This window comes from Rhinopithecus bieti, unplaced genomic scaffold (assembly GCF_001698545.2).
Source record: "Rhinopithecus bieti isolate Rb0 unplaced genomic scaffold, ASM169854v2 scaffold_33065, whole genome shotgun sequence".
NCBI classification, from domain to species: domain Eukaryota; kingdom Metazoa; phylum Chordata; class Mammalia; order Primates; family Cercopithecidae; genus Rhinopithecus; species Rhinopithecus bieti.
The window spans coordinates 457,776-481,098 of NW_016814114.1; the positions used below are offsets into that span (position 1 = coordinate 457,776).

At 34.6% G+C, this 23,323-nt stretch overlaps 1 protein-coding gene across 2 annotated transcripts in view; it reads left to right on the forward strand.

The window, feature by feature from the left end:
* Nucleotides 1–23,108, forward strand: part of OLFM3 (olfactomedin 3) — a 216,318-nt gene extending 193,210 nt beyond the window's left edge. For both annotated transcript variants that reach the window (XM_017849862.1, XM_017849863.1), the window contains exons 4-6: nucleotides 811–1,030; nucleotides 19,477–19,583; nucleotides 20,748–23,108. In XM_017849862.1, the coding sequence (XP_017705351.1) occupies nucleotides 811–1,030; nucleotides 19,477–19,583; nucleotides 20,748–21,425 (1,005 nt within the window). In that variant the 3' untranslated portion in view covers nucleotides 21,426–23,108. The remainder of the gene's footprint in view (nucleotides 1–810; nucleotides 1,031–19,476; nucleotides 19,584–20,747) is intronic.
* Nucleotides 23,109–23,323: the final 215 nt, after the last annotated feature.

The following is a 23,323-nucleotide window of genomic DNA, read 5'->3' on the forward strand; positions in this document are numbered from 1 at the left end:
TTTGGTTTCTTAAAGAGTTAACTCACTACATGGGCAAGCAATTCTGCCATACATGACGGCCTCTAAATTATCTATGGTAAAATAAATGGAGTTGAAGTATAGGTAATAATTCAAAATAGTAAACAGTAACATACATTTCTTTGAGCATTGGGAAGCTTCACGTGATTTATTATACTTTCTAAACTTACGTCATAATGAAGTTGTGCTAAAATTGGTATTTAAAAGATCAAGGAATACCTGAGCACAAAGGAAAAACAAAGTTGGTAGATGGCCATGATGGAAAAATTCTAAGTGTCAGAGAAAAGCTGATCCAGAGTCCAAAATTTTCTGTATGTGCCCCGTAACATGGATATTTAGTAGGTGGATGATTAGACTCAACTGGACAATCATAGGGTATTTGATCTATTTTCACTTTATCCAAACTTAATTCATAATTAGAAGATGGATTCTGCTTATATTTCTTAACTAGATAATACATCGTTCACTATGTAAAATGTTACCAGAAAACGAGATAGTATATAACCCATAGTTTCTACTATTGCAAGTTTTTCTAATTATAATAAGGAGACATTTGCTGTAGAAAAGTAAGCATTAAAGAAAGATTCTTGTATGGAAAAGCTGAAATAGATGGACTTACTACTAATCATCACATGACCACTTAAATTTTCACAAAATACCTAATTTCAACCAAAAATCAATAAGAAATGTTGAAGCTATTTTAATAGTTTCCTTTAAGTATCATAATAAAAGGAACAGAGCAGCATGATCTGTTTTAAATGACTCTCAGGAACAATAGACTGCTTTTCACAGGAGTTGAAAGAGAAAATGGATGAGCTCCTGCCTTTGATCCCTGTGCTGGAACAGTACAAAACAGATGCTAAGTTAATCACCCAGTTCAAGGAGGAAATACGGAATCTGTCTGCCGTCCTCACTGGAATTCAGGAGGAAATTGGTGCCTATGACTATGAGGAACTACATCAAAGAGTACTGAGCTTGGAAACCAGACTTCGTGACTGCATGAAAAAGCTAAGTGAGTATGGCAATTTCATTTGTCTAAGGTACATTTTTATATAATTTCAAAGAAAATTGTGTTCTTACGTTTTATAAAGAGTCATAAAATATCTAATTATAAAGAAACCAGAGCCCATTTTCTAAGTGTGAATTGTCCCCTAATAACTTAAGCATGTCTGGGTACTCTGTGCTAGACTAATGATTTCTTGATTTTTAGAGCACTGTATTACCATTTGGTGGCTTCAAATAAGTAGTCTGGCAAATACAGTCAATTCTATGGACTACACTAGTGGATATACATTTTATTTTCCAATATGTGATATTAGTCATTGCTTGGCTAGAGGAAAAGTTTTTTTTTTTTTTTTTTTTTTTGGTTAGTGGAGAAATTTAGAGACTAGGGAAAGGTAAGTTGCCCTGGGACCAAATGTCAAACAGCAATTATTAAAGAAAATGGAAATAATTCCTCCAATTTACAGAATTGCCATCAACTGCTCTGATCTACTCAAGAAATGATAAGGTGGCAACTACTTCAATGGGAACTCACCACTACGTAAAGAATCAAGCATGTGACATGCCTGGGTCATGGACTCTAGTTCTTGCCTCCTAAAATGTGTGGTCCAAGCTGGTCTGAGTTACAAATTCTTTCATGATATCCATGAGCTAATTATTCAGTTGAAGTCAACATGGGACTAGTCTGCAACTTGAATGTAAAATAAACAAGTGGCCATGAATTGAATAAGGAAGAGTTATAAGTTTATTTAGGATCAGTATTTTAGTTGTTGACATGATGTGACATGACAGGGAGGGCAAGTCAATACCCATAGAAAGTGTTCTCTCAAGATAAATACATCCTTTTGTGGATCAGGAAAATTGGGAAGAGAAGTAAAGAACACACAAAAAAATGATTGATTTTTAGTAAAGAAAACTTCAGTGAATAAATGTAAACATTTAAAATAAAATCTGAGTGGCTTACAAGAACATTGTAAAGACTATTTTACAAATATGCTTCAAGTGATAAAAAGAGATCCAAAATGCAAAATATTGTATTTGGTTATCACAGTCTCAAAATAGTATGGGAAACTGCTACATCGGAGGCTCCTCTGTCATCATAACAGGATTTCTAAAAGAATCCAACAAAATGAATCAGGAGGAAATAAGGTAAACCTGAAGGCCTAAACACATGTTCAAGAATCCTCAGCTCTTTATTCCTCGTCAAACACAGTCTACATTTTTTCATTTACAGTTGTTCTCCTAACAATCAACTTTGTATAATAGATTCTGTGAATTCAGTTTTCATTCCTCTCTAACTCATTGTACACATTGTTGCCCAAGGGATTTTCTGAAGTATAAATCTGAAATTATTTTGCTCTGCTTGAAATCTCCTATGGATTCCTTATGTCATAGGATACAGTCCATGGCTTATGTGACCCTTCACGTGTGGCCCCTTCTGCTTCTCCAGGCTTAGTTTTGGCCACTTCTCTGGTCACACACTAAGTCCCAATCATGTGTGCCTTACACTGTCTTACCATGGAGCTGTTATAAGATGGTGTTTGTTCCTGCTCCTGAAACACTCCTTCCCCTGTGTACCCAGCCTCCATCAACACACTTTCACCTGCCACATGTGATAAACTATTCATTCGTCAGGTCTCAGTTTAAATGTTGTGTCTTGCTAGAATCATTCATTGCCCTCCCAGACTAGGCTGGTGTCCTTGCCAGGCACTTCCAAAACCTGATATTTCACTGATGATTGAATTTCTCTTGTTTCATTATCATTGCATGTGTAGTACAATGTGTCTTGCTAGACTTTTTTTCTGAGGACAAGAACAATGTCTATCATGTTCACTCTACATGTTGTATCTTCCAATGCCTAGAAAACTACCTGGTGAAGAAAAGTCACCCAATAAATATGTGGTGAATGAATTTACTCTATAAGGAGTCATAGGAATAATTTATACACTTTTCAACAGAGTATTACCTATTTCAAGTAACAGAGAATTATCTGTTTTACTCATAACAAGAAACGCATCTTTTTAGCCACATCCTATTTGAGCCAAAATGGCAGGGCATTATAAGACTAAGCAAGGGAAAAGTTATTTATTTAACATAACATTTAAATAATTATTTTACATGCTCTGCTTTTATAATTCAAGTTGTGGAGTTTATGTTTAATATACAATAGGTAAACATTACTTACATAAGGAAATTCTGCTGTTATATTTGATTCTTTTTATATTAAGAAATATCTTTAGTTTAATGTCCATATTAGTGACAGGGCTTGCCAGATGGTGTCTCCACAAAATAAGATAAGAAGTAAATCTCAAATGAAGAATTACACAGTGTCCTCAATAATATGAGGTTTACAAAGAAATATCCAGATGCATTTTGTATTAGCTCATAAAATATCTGGTTAAAGATTTTCTGCAAGTGACAATCTATAGGATTTGTCTTTGTGGGGTTTTGACTTTCTTTTGAGGAGGAGGTCCATTTGTTATAGCGAAACCATTCCAGACCCTGAGAATCAATTCACTCTTTTATTCCTAGCATGTCACAATAAACCCAGGCACATAGGCATTGCATGTAGTGACCCAGCATCTGCTAAGTACAAATGCACTCTACTGAAGTAAGGATAGGCAATAGAGTGATTCTAGTTAGTAAACCTCCTGAAACTTAAAGGTATGTCAGTTATATTTTTGAATGAACAACACAGAAAACAACTTCTGGGATTTGCTCAATTTTAGAAATGAGCTTTCCTTCTACAGGTATTCTGTCTGGTTTACCTAGATGGAAATAATCTGTACTGCAGTTGAGTAGTTCTATATTCTCCTCAGCTCTTTTTTAACCCCATTTGTTTGTTTTTTCTAACCCACATATAACCCCCCACATATAGCCCCTTCCAATACTGAAAAAGATATTTTGGACAAAGAGGGTTAATCTAAATAGGCACATATTCGTCTTTTTTATTCTTCCTGTCGAACTTTGCATAATATTTCTATAGCATCCTTATGCTTAGGACTTGATCCTTAATATCTGTAACATCACGGATCTTTTAATTCATTTTCTCCAGAGGATCACAATGTTAGAAATAATTTGATTGTCAAATAAATTGCATTAATTAATCAATATTTATTTTGTTTTAGCTAATCTAAAACAAAACTTGGCAACTAATATAATACAAATATCAAATAGCAATAAAATCGGTATTCAACTTTCTTATTTAATGAGATGGTTGCTACATAAATTAGTGGAGATGATTCTATAAAATACTGAAAATAGTTCCCACACTTCATAAATGCTTTGTAGATTATTAGCCATCCTCAGCTTTTTATTCACTTAGTAGAGAGGCCATTGCCACAAACAATGAATGTAACTTTTTTCATACTTTTTATCTCAAGAACTGGATAGTTTTTACTATCCCACCATGTTTAGGTCAATTAACCACTTATTGAGCATCTCCTGAGCAAAGAGGATATTTTATCGACTGGACCACAACCCTTAATTACAATGTAGAAAACGTCCAGGCAGAGCCATACAGTCATTTATACAGTGAAATATAAAGCCACATGGTTGCTGAAAAAATAAATAATTGAAACTTCATATTTTTTATTTTTAAAAGAGCCACTCTATTTGAAAGAAGATGTGTGGTAGTATATATTATATATATTATTATATATGGTGCATAAATATATGTATGTATATACACAATTGCAGAAGAAATGAAACATATAACTTTAAGTATAGCAGTAGGTTATAGTTTGATTAACACTCAATTTAGTGTTTACATTTCCTGGCAATTGGTACAGTTTGGATCAGTTCATCTCTGAGAACCCTTGAACTCCAAGGCTAATATTATGTCATAAATAAACGCCCAGTTATCCATATATCAGAATGCATACACTTGGGGAAGAAACCTGATGTTAACATAAGGACCATTAACAGAAAGGGTAGAGGAAAAAAAGCATATCAGGGGTTCAGTTGTTCCAAAAGGGCCTATAATTCAGTTGCTATGCTGCTCAGATCTAGAGTGGGACATTGGATAATTATGGAATCAGCAATATAGTAACAAGAGCAAGAAGGCTTATTCATCAATAGCATCGTCTCTCTACACAAATGCTTCTTAACCCACATGGCCAATTAGTACAGGGTAGAAATGGATTAGAGAGAAACAATAAAATTGCAACAATGATGAATGTGTTTTCCCTCACTTTTTCAGTGGATTTGCTTTTAAATAAATGTCACAGCGTACATCACATGAATTTTAAGATGCTAAAAACAAGCTAGTCTCATTGCCTACAAAATCTAAGTTACCCCCAAATGGTAAATAAGGCCCCAAAGGAATCACAACTCATCAAGACCACTGGGGCACCATGGGCACCATTTTGCTTATTTCTACTACAGAATTAAAGATTTGGAGAAATTAGGAAAATCTGTCAACAGCAATGGACCCTCTGGCCTGAATGAGGTACAGTAATGTCCTTTTCTAAGTCCTTAATGTACTCCAATGAAAGACGGAATAGAATAAAGTCCCCTGTTCTTAACTGAATCATGTCACATTCCTAGATATGCAGAATGTAATTGTATGTATGTGAGAATTCTACTGAAAAAACATGGTTAAAGTTTGTACACACCCCTAAGAACACCAAATAGATATTTAATGTAGATTATAATAAGACTTTCCAGCTTTCCAGTCCTCTGCCCCTGACGCGGTCGTGTTAGTGCTGTTTTAGGGCAGTAGTTTGGTGCCATCTAGGGAAGCACTATATTCTATTACACAACTTTGAGACTTCATGTTTAACAGAAGGAGCATTAGAAACTTAAGGTCACAAGTAGAGACTTGAGTTACTGTCTTTACTGTTTCTGCCAAATTAATTTTTAAATGAGAACCAAATTATCTATAGGCTAATACTTTAATTTAACAATTATTTATTGACTCTCTAACGTGTGCTGGCACTTTGCTAGGTATTTGTGAATACAAAGATGGGAAAGAGACCATCTTCTTCTTGTCAAGGTTACATTTTAGTGGGGACATCTGACACATAAGTCAATAACTACAGCAATATTGAGTGCCTACTGCTTGACAAGCACTAGACCAGCTGCTTCACATGTGCTATTGCCAATCTATGCAAGACCTCTGGTTTAGGCATTAGTATCAACAACTTCACTAAAACAGATACGCAGAAAGTTTAAATTAACTTGTCAAAGATTCATGTTAGAGGCAATCACTTCACATGGAAGTCCTTCTGAGTTCAAAGACTGAAATTTCTTTCCTCACACATAATGTCTTTTGTGGGGTACAAAATAATAAAGAACCCCCCTAGATACATCTATAACTTTCACTTAATGAATAGAACCACCATCCACCCAATTGTTATGGAAAAAAAGAAGTTAGATTCATTTTTGATTCTTCCCTAAGCTTCACACCACCATTCAATCACCGCATCTTTTATCTCCCCTCTCACCAATTTCTCAAAACCACCTCTTCTACATCCTCACTTCCACCAACCTAATTCAGAGTGTCATTTGTGATTTTTCAGCTGAATTACTCAAATGACCTCCTAATCAATTTTTTAGCTCTCCCTCACTAAAAAATATTTAGTGTGATCTTTCCCCAATACAAATCTTGTTATATTATACCTGTATTCAAGTAGTTTACGTTTAAAATGGAATCCAAACACCTTTGCATGCTTTGTCTTCATGAAATGAACTCTGCCCAATTCTCCAGGCCTTGAGTTCCCAGGTTCTCGTCATGCACTCACTCTAAGTTTTAACCATTCTCATCTTTTGGTTTCTCAATTGTGCATGCTTTCTTTACCTTCTTGACATTGAACTTGCTCTCCCTTGTCATGGGACACTCTTCCTTCCCACTTTAACTATTCCATGATTTTTCCTTAATGTGGTTGGATTCCCCTGGCATAGTCTTCCACAACCACCTCCCCTACTCTCCCATGACGCTTAGTACATTAACACATTTTACAGAAAATGCCCATTTGTTTTTCTGTTTTAAATCTTCATACCCTTATAGATAAATTCTCCCTGCACTGAGAGATCAGAATCAACTTATTGTTCTAGTTGAATTTTGGGAGACCATCACAGTATACCTGAAACATAGTGGACAAAAATTAGTGTCTGCAGAATGTTCAAGAGCAAATTTAATTTGTAAAATCAAAAGCTTCAAGTTGTTTTCAAGAAATAAATCAATGTGTGTCAAATATAAAACACATCAATATCTTTTACAAAGCCAAAAAGCTTCTGGGGTGAAAGGAAAATAAAAGCACAGCCTTTTTTTCATGTTTGTTGTCATTGCCAACTGTCCTCTCTTCAATGGCAATGCAGTATCTCATTCCAAAACATCTGATACTTTGCTTTATTAGCACTTAAAGCAAGAGACACTGAAGATCTCAGTGAAAGCAGGAATTAACAAAAAAGTCAAGCTGTGTGCCTCAGGTAGAGAGGAGTGAGGTTTGACTCAGAAATGCAATAGAGGAAATTTATAAGAATATTCCTTTAAATTAAATTGAACCTTTAAATAAGTCATTTATCAAAAGGAGTCTTGCTCTTCCCAAAATTCTAGGTTGTAAAATAGAATGGCAATGTCTCCATTGTCTATGCATTTTATTCATTCTTCTGGAACTCTGGAACCTTAGTTATATTTTAGCCACATTTTTGGTAATTGGTAAATTTTATCGTATATTTATTTATCATTAATTCTCCTCTTTTACCTCCTACATTTTCTAGATTACACCTAAATTATGAGCCTCTTAATGATATAAAACCTGTATTTCCAAAGGCAAATAGGAATTGTAAAATTAGTTGGGATTTCATAACACAAGTCATCGTTCAGTTTGAATGCTGAACAGGCTTCTCCTTAAAGAAATGTTCATAATCTAGGCTTAATCCCAGAAAAGGTAAAAGGAAGAGTCAAAGAAGTTTCAAAAATAATAAAAAAGGTGAAACTGTGTTAACATTGCAAAATGTGTGTTATTTGGACATGTTCATATTATTCTTGATCCCATTAGCCAGATAGTCATTAGAAACTCATTCAGGTGCTCTATCCAATAAAATATTTTAAATATCCATTCTTGTCCCTACCTTTCCCTCACTAGTATAACTCGTAAGGCTAGACAAATAAAAGTTTAAATAATATAAATTTATTTTACTACCAAATGTATGGTACAGACAAACTTATTTTAAGTACCTAAATAGGTAGACTTTAAAGAACAAATCAGCAGTATTTCTTAATGCATGAGTTCTCTAATGGCCTTAAGTAAAAAGAAATACCATTCTGTCCATAAACATATTCAGTAATCCATTTGATTTGTTTATAAGGGCATGGCCTTAGGATTCGAATCCAGAAGGTATTAGTGCAGGGTATTACAGAGTAAGAAATATATATACATAAAAGAGAGGACAGATGGTTTTTACGCTTCGTTAGTGCAAATAACTGATCTTCTGCTGAATCCCAAATGATATCTTTTCCTGAGCTACTAATTGATAAATATACATTGTAACTGATTATAAGAAATTTAATGTCCAAAAGTCATGATAGAAATAAAATGATCACTTTCTTCAATTATTACATTTGGTAAGATACATATTTCAGTACATTTTCTGAATATACACAATGTGCACATGCAATATTTGATAAATGCTAATGTTTTCATATCTTACTGCAGACAGAAGAGCAGAGCAGGAGAAAATCAATGAAGTAAGACTCCTAACTTCTTTCTTTGCCATCCACCTTTGCAGGAACATTTGTCTTCCAGGCATTTGGGAAAATTACCCTTTCTGTCTGGCTCCCTTTGTCCTCATAAAAAGTGAGAGTAAAGTGAGAAAGATAATGATTTCTTCGAACAAAAGCTAGTTTGAGGAAGCTGAGAAATAAAAAATGACTCTTATTGTTTATTTTATGTTACCACGTTTTACAATATCTGTGCTCCATTAGAATCTGGGGATACCTATGTTTACTTAACACTAAGGTACACAAAATTATAAACAAAAACGCTGCCAGTTTTATACATTCCTGTAACTTTAATTTTACTAATTTCATTTGGCAAGATGAATTCTAGCTTAGGAAATCAATAACCATTTGTAAGGGAAGCATCTACTGAGAAGAAATCAACATTGAGAGCTCTGTCAGTTTTTTGCTTCCTGAGAATAACGGTAGATGATGGTGATGATAAACATAATGCTGATAGTGTTTATTTTACCACAACCACAAATACCACCTTCTCTCCATCAGCATATACATGCTGTTGATCCACTATCTAATCAGTGTTCCCTTAGTTAAAATGAAAAAATGTCAAGCTCAGAATTTTCATGTTATAGATGAGGAAATTCCACTCCAGAGAATAAGTGCATTGTCCAACATCATACGATGACTGAAAGCTGTGGCCTAGATTTGAAACCAGGCTTGCTAACTCATGCCTCAGTGTTCAAACCTGGATGGAATATAGCACTCTAAGAATGTTTCCTGGGAAATTAATGGGAGTAAAAACAGACAGACACTCACATGCAAAAATTATAAAAAAAGGAAAGATAGAAGCATGATTACTCATGGTTACTAAACAGATTAAACTACCATCTGCTCATGGGCTTCATTTATTTAATTACTGTCTTTCACAACATCAGCATATTGCTCCCTACTAGATTATTTGTATAAACAAACCTTTCTTAACCAACATCAGCACAACAATAAAAATATCCTGTAATCTCATATTTTCCTACCCCTATCTTCCTGCTTCCTTTCCCTTGAAAGAATATTTTATAGCTGCTGCTTTGGTTTACGTTCTTTTCAAACCAACTTCAATTCATTTTCGGGGATCACCACTCTTTATCTGAGTTTTGTAATCAGCAGTGACTCTTGCTGCCACATTTTATGGTTATTTCTTTGATGTTCTGTTGCTAGACATCTTAGTGGTATTTGTCACAGGTCAGTACTACATCCTTCTTAAAACACTTTCTTCTTTTGGATTTCTTAATACCACATTTTTTTTTTTTTTTATCCCACTTATAGCTTATTCATGGGCTTCTTTGCTGAGTCCTATAAAAATTGTGAGTTACAGAGTTCTGTGCTAGATACCTTTCTCTTTTCTGTGTATGCCTTCCCTCTGAGGTAATATGTACTCCTAGCATTCACTGTCATTATTATGCTAAAAATCGTCAAAGCTGTGTCGTCAAAACTCAAAGGAGTATCTGTTCCCTAGATTCATATTACTGTGCAACAGTCATGAACAACTTAGAATTGTCCTTGTTGGATTCTTGATTTTTGCTCCCAAACCCATTCCTCCCTCAATCATTTCATCTGAGTAAATGACACTAAAATCTGCCTAGGTGGAGAAGTCAACAATCTAGATGTTATCCTTGATTTTTTTTTTTTTTGAGTTTTTAAATTCCCTTTCTTCACATCTAATCCAAAGCCTAGTCCTATCCACTGTATTCTAAAAACATACCCCAAGTCCATCTACTTTTCTCCATCTCCACAACTGCTTCCATCATCACCTTTCACCTAAATCCGCCTGATAACCCTTTTTTATTATTTGTTTGTTTATTTATTTATTTATTTTGAGACGGCGTCTTGCTCTGTCGCCCGGGCTGGAGTGCAGTGGCATGCTGCAAGTTCCACCTCCCGGATTCACGCCATTGTCCTGCCTCAGCCTCTCGAGTAGCTGTGACTATAGGCACCCGCCATTACGCCCGGCTAATTTTTTTTTTGTATTTTTAATAGAGACAGGGTTTCACCGTGTTAGCCAGGATGGTCTTGATCTCCTGACCTCGTGATCCACCCAACTCGGCCTCCCAACAGATAACCTTTTAATGCGCTATCTGTTTATACTCTATCTACTCTGCAATTAATATTCTATACAGTAGCTAGAGAGATCTTTCTAAGGTGCAGCTTACATTCTGTCACTCCCCTCTCCCTTTAAAATAATCCAATGACTTTCCATCATTCCTAGAGTAAAATCCAAATCTTTCCTTCACAAATTTTACAAACTTAATGTGGACTACTGGACTACTCATCTCTCCAACCTCGTCGTCTTCTGTTCCAAGTGTATTCTAAACACACTGATCTCCTTTCTGTTTATTTGTTCCTCTTAACTCATCAAGCATATTAAGGCCCTTGCAATAACAATAATAATAGCTAATATTTATTAAGTACTTAACTATGTACCAAACACTATTTTAAACATGTAGCCTGTATTTTTTATTTAATCTTCTCAATAACACTTTGATATAGATATTATATATATTGTTACACGTGAGACACTGAGAGGTTATAAAATTGTTCAAGGTCTCCAGCGAAAAAGGGATAAAATCAGGATTCAAATCCAGGCAGACTCTTTCGCCCATGTCCCCCACCACTTTAAGATGCTGCCTTCCCTCTAAATGGCTAAATCCACTAAACAGCTGCTCCAGTAAATAAACTAAAGGCCTAAATGTCCTTCTCTTGTCAATAAGATCTCAAATTAAATATCACACACTGAGAGGTCTTCCTTACCCTCCCAATGTCAAGTGACCCTCCCAGTCACTCTTATAAAATTGCCCCACTTAAATCTTGGCCTTACATTTATTTCTTTTTTTTTTTTTTTTTTTTTTTTTTTTTTTTTTGAGGCGGAGTCTCGCTCTTCGCCCGGTCTGGAGTGCAGTGGCCGGATCTCAGCTCACTGCAAGCTCCGCCTCCCGGGTTTGCGCCATTCTCCCGCCTCAGCCTCCCGAGTAGCTGGGACTACAGGCGCCCGCCACCTCGCCCGGCTAGTTTTGTATTTTAGTAGAGACGGGGTTTCACTGTGTTAGCCAGGATGGTCTCGATCTCCTGACCTCGTGATCTGCCCGTCTCGGCCTCCCAAAGTGCTGGGATTACAGGCTTGAGCCACCGCGCCCGGCCCATTTATTTCTGTATGATGTGTTTAGTTTGTTTTTTTATATATTTTTTAATTTATTCTTTCTCTCTTCTCACCAAAATGTAAGCTTCACCAGAACAAAGGTGTCATGCTTTCTCATTATTGTTAACTCTAGTATCTGGAACAGCGCTTTCTGCCAAACAAAAAACCTTAGCTGGATGAATGAATGAATAAATGAATGAAGCACTCCGGTTTATAGGTCACATACAAAAGCTATTCTTTTAAGCACCTAAAAATTTGCTTTCTAAGGTAAGATTGACTGGAGTAAGAATCAGTTTTCCCCACAAAACCAGGTAAAAATAAAAGAGTCAACTAGTCAAAAGACCACTTTACATGGTCACCAAATGTAGAGAAACTTTATGCAAAGCACTTTGTCCCCTACTCAGTGAAAAGTAAAGGACATTTTCATACATAATTATCATATACCTATTTTGGCTTTTAAGCAAGTATATTGCTTTTGAGTATAACATTTTTAATGTACTCACTATTTCAGAATAAGAAACTGAAGATGCAGTTATCATTTTTACATTGTTAATGCTTTGGGACATTAACTTCATTTATAGTATGTTTCTTAGATTAATACAACAAAAATTAGTTTACCCAAAGGATTTGACTCCAGGAGTAAAAGTTGTGATGGACTGAGGTCAAATAAAGATTAATACCACGAAGACAAAGCCTGGAATTGGACATTTTGAGTCACTGGGCAGAGACAAGACAGCTAATGGATGGTAGACATGAAGGAACATAACCAAAAGATTACACAGAGAAGAATCAAATAATGCAAAACACTAAGTACATAAGCGTTCATAAGACCTTCCTTGGCCAACACTATATATAGATTGATTTCCTGATTATAGGGATAAGCTTCTATCATACAGACAGAACAATTACCTTTAAGATACATGTGCAGGAACAAATCAGTGAGATTTGGTGAAATATAACTTTATTTGATTTTTTTTATGTATTCACTTTTTATAAACACTAAACATGGAGCAGTAGTTTAATTTGCTTGTTTCTATGTTGACAACTTATGAGTATGTTTTGTGGAAGTAAAGTAGAGGCAAATATTGCTAAACATAAGCTATATTTCAGGTTATCTAAGAAGACTGTCTTAAGGAATGCTGTTATGGTACAGTACTCATGACTGAATTTCAATAATTTTTATTTAATATTGACAAATATTTAGTGCACTCATTGCTATGTCCTTTTCTTCTCAATACACATTTGGTCTGATATAGCATCTTTCTTTAAATTTCTTTGCCAGTTGATTTAAAAAAAGAGAAAAAAAGAAGAAAAAAGGCAACAGTAGAACCATAAGCAATAGTATTTTGAGAAGCTGTAACACACAACTTGCCTCCCTGTTCACCTTTGTATTCCCAGCACCTAGAATAGTTCTGGTACAAAATAAGTTCACAGTAAATGGTTGTCAAATTAATAAATTAATTATTAAATCTTTAAATAGTAACCATTGTTTTTACCCTCTAACATATTTCAGAGAAATGCTTAGTGCTACAAGAAAGTAAAGTTTGCTTTCTAAGATTGACTGGAGTAAGAATCAGTTTTCCTCACAAAACGCTCAGCAAAACCAGGGTGCAAAATGACAGAGTCAGACTAGGGCCAAAAGACCACTTTACTCATAGTCACCCAATGTTTAGTTTAAGGAGCGCCCAGAAGCGCTTTTTTTTTTTTTTTTTTTTTTTTTTTTGAGCGGCGGAGTCTCGCTCTGTTCGACCCCGCAGGTGCGTAGGACTGCAGCTGGGCGGATCTCAGCTCACTGCAAGCCCCTCCTCCGGGTTTAGCGTCATTCTCCCTGGGCTCAGCCCCTCGCGGCCAAGTAGCTGGGACTACAGCGCGCCCGCCACCGGTCGGCACCGGTGCTAGTTTTTTTTGTATCTTTTTAGTAGACACCGCGGAGTTTCACGCGTTAGCCGCCAGGATGGTCTCGTGCTGCCTGACCTTGCTGATCCGCGCTGTCTCGGCCTCCCAAAGTGCTGGGATTACAGGCTTGAGCCACCGCGCCCGGCCCAAGCCAGAAGCTTTTAACCTCCGGTACAAATTCTGTCCTAAGTTTTGGCCAAAATCACCTAAGGCTCAGCAGTGTCCCTTTGCCATAGAGATGCAAGGCTGGATTAGATTCAAGCACCATCGAAGCCAAAGACACTCCAAGCCAGTGATATGCTGTGGATTGTTCGGAAATGTTGATTAGATAAGGCTCATGGTATGATTACAGCCCCACGGACAGTTCTTGTTCAGGTTTCAACTAATGTACACCTCAACGTCTGAAATATGCAGATATTTGAGACAAATACCGGGATCGTGTCTTCTTGCTTTGTACAAATCATGCTTCAGTCTGGCTAATAAGGTACCTATACCATAGGAGGCAGTTTTTCTGGTAAAGCGAACTTCACTTTGAAGTTTAATTTTATAGTTTGGCCATCTAAAATGTTTAGTCAAACTCCATAACTACAAAATCTATACTCATTTGGACAACAGAAAGAACTTGAAGTCACCATAAATTTTTACCTATTGTGTTTCCACTTGGTAATTTCCTCTGAGTATAAAGTTTTGTGGGAATGCACGTTACATTATGTTTATGTTTCATATTTGAGACATTATATTAATCTGTATTCAGAACAAAATTGGACTCAACTGACTTCTGAGATCCTGTGTATGTATATTTTTTCAAATAATCATAAAAACCATTCACATTTTAAAAATATTTTTAAGTTTTAGACTAACATTTTCTCCTTTAACTAGTGGATCTTCAACAGGAGTATATTTTTCCAAGATTGTAATCATTTAACTACTTTGAAAATGCACATCATTCCTACTTGAATCGTATGTACAGCATCTTTTATTACAGCTCCTGCACATTTAGTAACCACTGTAAATTTTATTAGCTTTGATGTATTAAGTGATAAATATTATCACAATTCATAATATAAGTTCTATTTTTTTAAGGTTGAAAGAATTAAAGAGCAAGAGATTGCCATGTCAATTGTAAGAGCTAAAAGTTTAAAGAACAGAGTTTCAATCTATTCCTTGCAGGATGAAGACCAAATTAAAATGCAGAACATTCACAGTTTAAATTTCTGCAAACTATTTACATCTTCCATTTTCATCTACTTCCTGGCCCCAAGGAAGCATGGCATGTTAAACCTGGAAATGATTTTCAAAAGCAATATATAAATGTGATTTTGCTTTATAAAATTAAAGGCTACTAAATGTTGTAGCTATTTTAACTTTTTACATTATAACCTAAATATTATATGCATATAGCTGGGAAATTGTATGCTTAGAATAAAAAGCAACAGTCTCCTTCTTTAGCTCTGCTCCCCAGTTTCAACCACATTTTACAGTTTAATTTTAGGGCTATTAGTGATTATGTCTATATTTTTAATAACATGCTTTTTTTCTTCAATTATTTTGGTTTACAGTTTTAGACATTGTTTATTGACTTCCTGCTCTGCAAGATGACGATTTAGATAACTTTGCCAACTTCACTTTCTTTCGTGTTTCTTCCTAATATGATTTCATGGCTATTCACACTTCGACCCTACCAATTTTGTAGTTTCAAGTCTTAGATTTAAATCTTCATTATTTTTCAACAATCGGAAAAATCTCTTACCACCATATTTTTTAAATATGAAGACAGTTACACCCCCATCTTTCATTCCATTTCCTCTCCCAATGTTTAATTCCCTAACAATGTGGACTTTACTTATTCTTCCATGTTGTCATGGTTGGAAACATTTTGGCTTTCCTGTAATCACAGAGCAGATGAGATGTCTAACAAGTTTTATGTAATTAGTTTATGGACTGATTCTACAAGTTAGACATGAGTGTTTAGATTATTATAGCAATGTTTATATTGTTCCTTGGGAGCTAAGTGGTGGACTTAGACACCTTTCCTTCCTCTTTACCCCCAAGGTCATATTTGTTCCATTCAATGGAGACTATTACTAGAGTTAAATTCAAGTGAATTATTTTATATACATCAATAATTGCCTTTGCATTACCCAGTTTTTCTAGAAGATCTCATATAGTCTATCTATGTATCCATTCCACTTATTTCTGAGACCTCCCTCTTGGAACTGTGTTTCCATTCTGGGCTGGTTGTTCTCAAGGTCCACTGCATAGTTGTCATTCTGGGACAGAAAATCACTATTTTCCTGTCTGGTGCCTACCCCTGTCTTGGTGTACTCACTGCAATATATATCCAAGTAATTTCTGAAGTATATTCTGAATTCGTTGTAGGTAAATTTTTGGAAAGTGCACATGTCAAAAAATATCTTTATTCTGTTTTCTTCTGATTTTCTTCCTCAATATAAAGGCCCTCATCATTGTCTTCTAGCATCCAGTATTGGTGATGAGAAGCCCAATTCTGGTCTAATTCTACCTGTTTGCATGTGACAAGCTCATATTCTTTCTCTAAAAAGTTTCCATTTCAATTTACTCTTAATCTTGTAACATTTCACAGTAGTTTTTTAGAAGTAGATCTTTTTTTCATTCATTATCATGTGTTCTTTTAATCTGAATATTTAGGTTTAGTTACTGGGGAGATTTCCTGTATACTTTCTTTGATAATTTTCTCCCCTCTTTTTCTCTCTCCTCTCATTCTAGAAACCTTGCTTTCCAGATGTTGGAGCTTCTAGATTGATCCAAGACGTGTCCATATTTTTTCTCTTATTTTCATTTTTATCTTTTTTGCTTTATTTTAGGGATAACTCTTTTATCTTGCAACCTATTTTCAATATAATTATATTTTTGTTTTCTAATAGTTCTTTTGTGTTTTTCTCTTACAATACACAGTATATATTACACAAATCTCTTAGAAGGTACTAGGATCTTGTTTATTCTCTGAGTCATCTCTTCTGTGGGGAGCCCTGGTTTTCTGAACATTTACATCAGTCATTCTTACAAACTTTTTGAAAATATCTGGCCATCCTTGGATATGCGTACATTTTTAAAGCTTTGAACAATAAATCTGCTTGGAAACTCTTATTATTAAGATAGGGCTTGACAATTCTTTCTATGGTCAGTAGGAAGGGCAACCACCAATGTCATTGTGTAGAAGCCTTTGTTCTGGCCCTCCAATGTCTTTATTAATCACCCTAAGTACTCTCAGATCACCAACATAGTTTCATATTTTTTTTCCTTTGCCTTCTGAAGTCCTACTTCTACAGATGAAGATGGAATCAATTGTTTTTAATGCATGGTTTAAGTGGTGTACCTGTTTTCAGAGTCCCATCTCACTCCTAGCATTCTTTCTACTTATATTTCTGAGTCCTTTTTTTTTCTCTTCAAGGCAGATCATCTCCCTCCTTGGGTCTCACTTGCTCTGTGTAGACACAAATGCATCTTATTCCATCTTCATCTTTAATGACCACTCTTCATCAACCCTGCCTTCTGGAAATTGGTTAAAACTTCTTCACTAATGGCTCTTGTACCTCTCTTTTCTTTTTTCTTTTTTCTTTTTGTTTTCCGCTCATGGTTTACTCCTTTACCATCATTTTAATGAGATCATAGAAAATGAAAGCAGATAAAATCATGTATCACTCCATCATCTTAAGTCAGAATTACTTTTCTATGCTTAGAAAAAAAATCACATCTTTTATGATGTTTTTAGGGGAAAGAGAGGCCCTTCTATTTGTTACACTCTATTTACACTTGAAATTGTTATGCTCATATGATCTGTGGATTAAAAAATGTGTATGGGACATTATTAAAAATAATATTACTCCCACTTATTCTGCATTCAGAAAATATACTCAACTAGATCCGTTCAGAATATGATTAACATTTTCTAGTTCAAACTGATACTACTTTACTCATATATTGTTTATGTGTTTATAGCAGGTAGAGCTTATATATTCTAAATAGGCTTAATGCAAGGTCTTGCTATTCTATAGATAATGTCATAAAGTCTTCTGAACTATTGGTCTAGTTTTACTGATTTGAGGAAATCATAAAGTAACCCACTCTATGGATATAATGATACTATCACATTTGATTTCTTTTACATAAAGGGAAAAATATATTCAATTCAGGTTTTATGAAATGCTAGAGATTACTAAATTTGTAGTTATCACTGAACTAATAATGCAAAATATGTTACCATTCATCATCTTCCTAACTGCAAAGCTTAGTATTCTGCCAATTATAAATTATTCTTATAAGAAGTACATATAGAGAAAACTGAGCCAAAATAAGTTTCAAGTTATAATTAGTTTGTCTTTGATTTGCTTTGGGTATGTGTTCTTGTCTTTCCAAACAAACAAGGACCAACAGGAGCTAATAGAAATTGATCAATTCTAAATAGTCAGAGGAGGAAAGAAGATATGTAGAACAAATAGGACCCAAAAAGTTTTAAGAAAAGAAAGAAATAGCAGAAAATAACATGATATAAATGGATGAAAAAGAAGACTTTTTTTGTTTACACCAAAATCCAGCATTTATAGGCAGTCATATTGCCTTTCATAATGTGTATAATTAATAAATCACTTTTAAATTTTGCTGTTTAAAAATCTCATAAAACTATATATTGGGTGCTATACTTACTATGTGGGTACAAAATACCTGTGTAGCAAACCTGCACATGTACCCCTAAAATAAAAGTTGAATTTAAAATAAATAAAAAGAAAGATAAGCATAATAAGTGACCCAAACTAATATAATCCAGATAAAGGGGCAAAATATTATTTTATAATATGGTTAAAACTTTATAGTAATCTTTTTTTTTAATCTCACAAAAATGTGTAGCTTTCTGTTTGGTTTTGGCTTTGGCATTTATGAAGTCCAAGCTGTTTCTAAGATCTTATTCACAGGCAGATTGGGCTGATAAAAATATTACAACTTTTTTCATGAAAGTCATTAATATTTTGTCATGTATTATGTCTCCTCATCTTTCATCTACATGTGACTTCAGAGTCTGAGGGTTTGAGTTTTGGGGGTTTTGTTCTTTGTGTGTTCATATCTGCCCTATCAGACCTGTTATCTGTATAAGGCATTTACCTTTAAAAGCTCTATATCTTTCTTATAGACTGTGGTTGAATTTTTTATTCTTATAGCCTGTAAAGTTATCTTTCTTGGGGACTGCTTCTTGGCCAATATAGAATGAAAATCAATTGGTAGTGTTTTTCTGGCTGGTATAAGTTATCCATAGTCACAAAGCATAGGGAAAGGGGAAGGGCAGGAGTTTCTAGCCATCAATTAAACAGATCCATGGGCAATTTGCTTCATTTGTCTAACTTTTACTTAAGAGAAGCTGCCACTGAATTGGTATAATGATAATGATGTCCCTCATTTATTTCTTTACAGATTGTACAAATCATTTCCTGCTTTAAAATTTTATGTTTAAAATTTGGAGCATTGAAAAAGCAACTCCTCATGGTTTAATGTTCGGTTAAAGGCCCAGCACTCACTGTGAATGATCATTTATTCAGAAATGTTATATTAATCCCATGGATTGGCTTCGTTCTATGATCCCCTTCTTTGCTCTTAGTGTGAGTATGCATACTGGAATCATTGGCTTTGTTCACCTAACATGTTTGTGTTTCTCTAATTTCAGCATGTGGCAAATTGATGAAAATCACAGGCCCAGTTACAGTCAAGACATCTGGAACCCGATTTGGTGCTTGGATGACAGATCCTTTAGCATCTGAAAAAAACAACAGAGTATGTTTCTCCCACAAACACCTTTGCTTAGAATTAAGTTCTGCTTACACTTTTTCTCTTCTAGACTATTCATTTTCTTCAGGGATGTTTGTTTGTACTTGAAAACTGTTACATAATTTGCAAATAATTTGTTTGATATTAACATATCTAAGAAAGAACGGCAAATCTATTTTAGTACAATGTTACATCTTCTAATTCATCAGTTTAGCAAATCTAATTTTATTGATTTTAGTCATGTTTTATGCTTGAGAAGGGCTAACTTCCTGTATACTCTTTCTAAAATATGTTCCTTAATTTGAAAACATAGCACTAAATAAGTGAAAAACTCAAGGGCAAACTTCCCTGCATACTCTTTCTAAAGTATGTTCTTTAGTGTGAAAAAAATAGCACTAAATAAATGAAAAACTCAAGGGCAAAACCAATTTACTAAATAAGCTTAAATATCCCTGAAGTCTAGAAGTAATTTTAAAAGCAATAGCACTGAAACTTTTGGGGGGTATTTTCATAAGTTGTCAATGTTTGTGTTATATAAATCAATATACTAGAAACTTACCATAGCTCTATTTATGTCATATTACAGAACTCAGTATAAATTAAGATTCTCTAGGGTTCCTTCCAAATAAGTTAGTTATTAAGTTAGTAAAATGGTTTCTTTAAAATGTAGTTGTACTTACAAGCTAGCCCAATAAACAAGTGTTTCTAGAAGATTCTATGGTACTTATTTCAGTTTAATATGCAAAACTAGACTATACATTTTTTTCAGAGCAAGAGATAGAATAAATGTAATTTGCTGAAGGTTATGTTTGTTGTAATTTTCACTGATTGCATTATTTATCAGGTGTTGTAATTTGCATTGACATATGTTTGGTTCACTCAGTGATATGCACCAAATGTTCAGGAATTTAAAAAACAAAGAAAGAAAAAGCAAAAAAGCAAATTGATGTCCAGGTAGCAAATTCAGTTATTTCTTTTCCACATAGACAGACCACAGCAATATTTTTACAAAAGCCTGAAATGCGTTGCAACAGGTCAGCAGTAAGATAGTGTGGCTTCCAGAGCCTGAGAATTATAATAATAAGTGCTGACTCTCACTGTCTTTCTTTTGGAATTATCAGAAAAGTACAGAATTTAGTCACTCCATTTTTTTTTTTTCCTTCTTCTCAGGTCTGGTACATGGACAGTTATACTAACAATAAAATTGTTCGTGAATACAAATCAATTGCAGACTTTGTCAGTGGGGCTGAATCAAGGACATACAACCTTCCTTTCAAGTGGGCAGGAACTAACCATGTTGTCTACAATGGCTCACTCTATTTTAACAAGTATCAGAGTAATATCATCATCAAATACAGCTTTGATATGGGGAGAGTGCTTGCCCAACGAAGCCTGGAGTATGCTGGTTTTCACAATGTTTACCCCTACACATGGGGTGGATTCTCTGACATCGACCTAATGGCTGATGAAATCGGGCTGTGGGCTGTGTATGCAACTAACCAGAATGCAGGCAATATTGTCATCAGCCAACTTAACCAAGATACCTTGGAGGTGATGAAGAGCTGGAGCACTGGCTACCCCAAGAGAAGTGCAGGGGAATCTTTCATGATCTGTGGGACACTGTATGTCACCAACTCCCACTTAACTGGAGCCAAGGTGTATTATTCCTATTCCACCAAAACCTCCACATATGAGTACACAGACATTCCCTTCCATAACCAATACTTTCACATATCCATGCTTGACTACAATGCAAGAGATCGAGCTCTTTATGCCTGGAACAATGGCCACCAGGTCCTGTTCAATGTCACCCTTTTCCATATCATCAAGACAGAGGATGACACATAGGCAAATGTGATATGTTTTCATTGATCTAAACAGTGTAATTTGTGATAAACTCTATAGGACCCCTTCCATTTTTTTTTTCTTCATTATTATTTTTCATCATTTCTCCAAAGCAAAGCATTTTTATTGTAAAGTTGGTGTTTCAAAAAAATAGCTGAGCTTGTCTAACTTACCATGTTGGAAACACATCTTAACTTCTAAATTTATAAGGCCTATCATGTCCTTGTCATGAAAAGCACTAAAACAAAAGAGTTTAAGTGGCTAAAGTCATAGTTTTGCAAGAGATAAATGATCTGCCTTATATTAGAGTCAGAGACTAATGGTGGCTTAAATGCATGAATGTCTTTTTTTTTTTTTAACTGTCATTTTTTTACTGTCTTTTGCTCCATACCAGGAAATATTTTGGTAGGAATTAGAAGAACAAAAGCACTTTTACCCCATCTATTTCTTTAAAAAAAAAAATGTAAGGATTTCATTTATATTGAAAAACAATATTAATCATTTTGTTGTTAACACAATTCTCTGATGCGGTGCTGTACAGTCATTTTTAAATCTCTTGCTAACATTTTATTGGCAGTATGTATTTCTACCATTGTAACCACCATTGTGCTATTGTATCTCTTCACTTCTGTGAAAGTAATATTTTTTTATAAAATACACTGAAATTTAATCTCAGTAATTGAGTCCATTTTCAAGTGTGGTCAAGAATAATCTTCTTGGCTTACCCCTTTACATAAGCATTATAAACTAAAATGAAAACTAAACCAGATACCTTACATAGAGTCTTTATTTTACCCCAAGTTTATTGGGCCACTGACATTGAATGCAACACCTCTTTTCGTACACCTGAGTTACTCTGCTCACTCCACTGAATGCAACCCATATAGTTTTTTGCACAAGATGCAGCTGGATTCCAAATATTGGATTTGAGTTGACTCTACTCATTTCTTATATACTAAAGAAATTTTGTTCTTCATAGTTAAATGTACTAGCATTTAATTTATAATTTACATACAACTTGCAGTAATGAAATTCCTTATGTCAGGACCCTGAAAAGTACATAAGCACATTTGAAAACTATTAGAAAAAAAATTTCTGTAATGTCCTCTAGATTTAGATTATGAGGCTTAAGGAGTTATTGGCAAGATTTGTGCAAAACAAAATGATGGGGAGACTTGGGAGTTGTCTTTGTGGTTTCAAAAGTGTAAATAACCAATTCAGAAAACAAAATGGAAAAACAACCCCTTGTTACCTTGATTCACTGTATGTGGAAAAATAATGTAATCGAAAGGGAAGAGCTTTAATAATACTTACATTAATAACTCTACAAAACATATAATCAAACTATATATCAAACGTTTCATTGAGTTTGACTGTATTTTCACATATTAAAAAAATAGTTCCCTAAGGCAGCTTTATGGAAACTAATATGAATTTTTTTTTCAATTTAAAAAGTATATTCTATAATAAATAATAAAACATTGTTTTAAATATTTAGTTTCACACATACATAGTACCACAATTTTCTTTGAAAGATAAGGATGTAACAATTTAGATAAAGCATCATGTAAAGAAATCCTAATATGTAAGTGTAATTCATTTCAAATGTCACAAGTAAAGCATCATCCTCAAATATTTCACTGTCAAAATTGTAGAATTAAATGACCCAATATTGAAACTGTCAAAGTTTAACAATGATTTCTTTTTTTTGCCTACAAAAAGTTAGCATGATTTAATGACTACTCTGGGTCTTTTTGCAATATTTTATTCTTTTTTTACAAGTTGATGTAAGCTCTGGTTTGCGACTGGGAGTTGGAAAATTTCGGAGATTCACTTGTCATTGCACACACACCACAAAATAATCAGTCTGTGTTCCATATATTGAGTTTGTACGAGGAAAG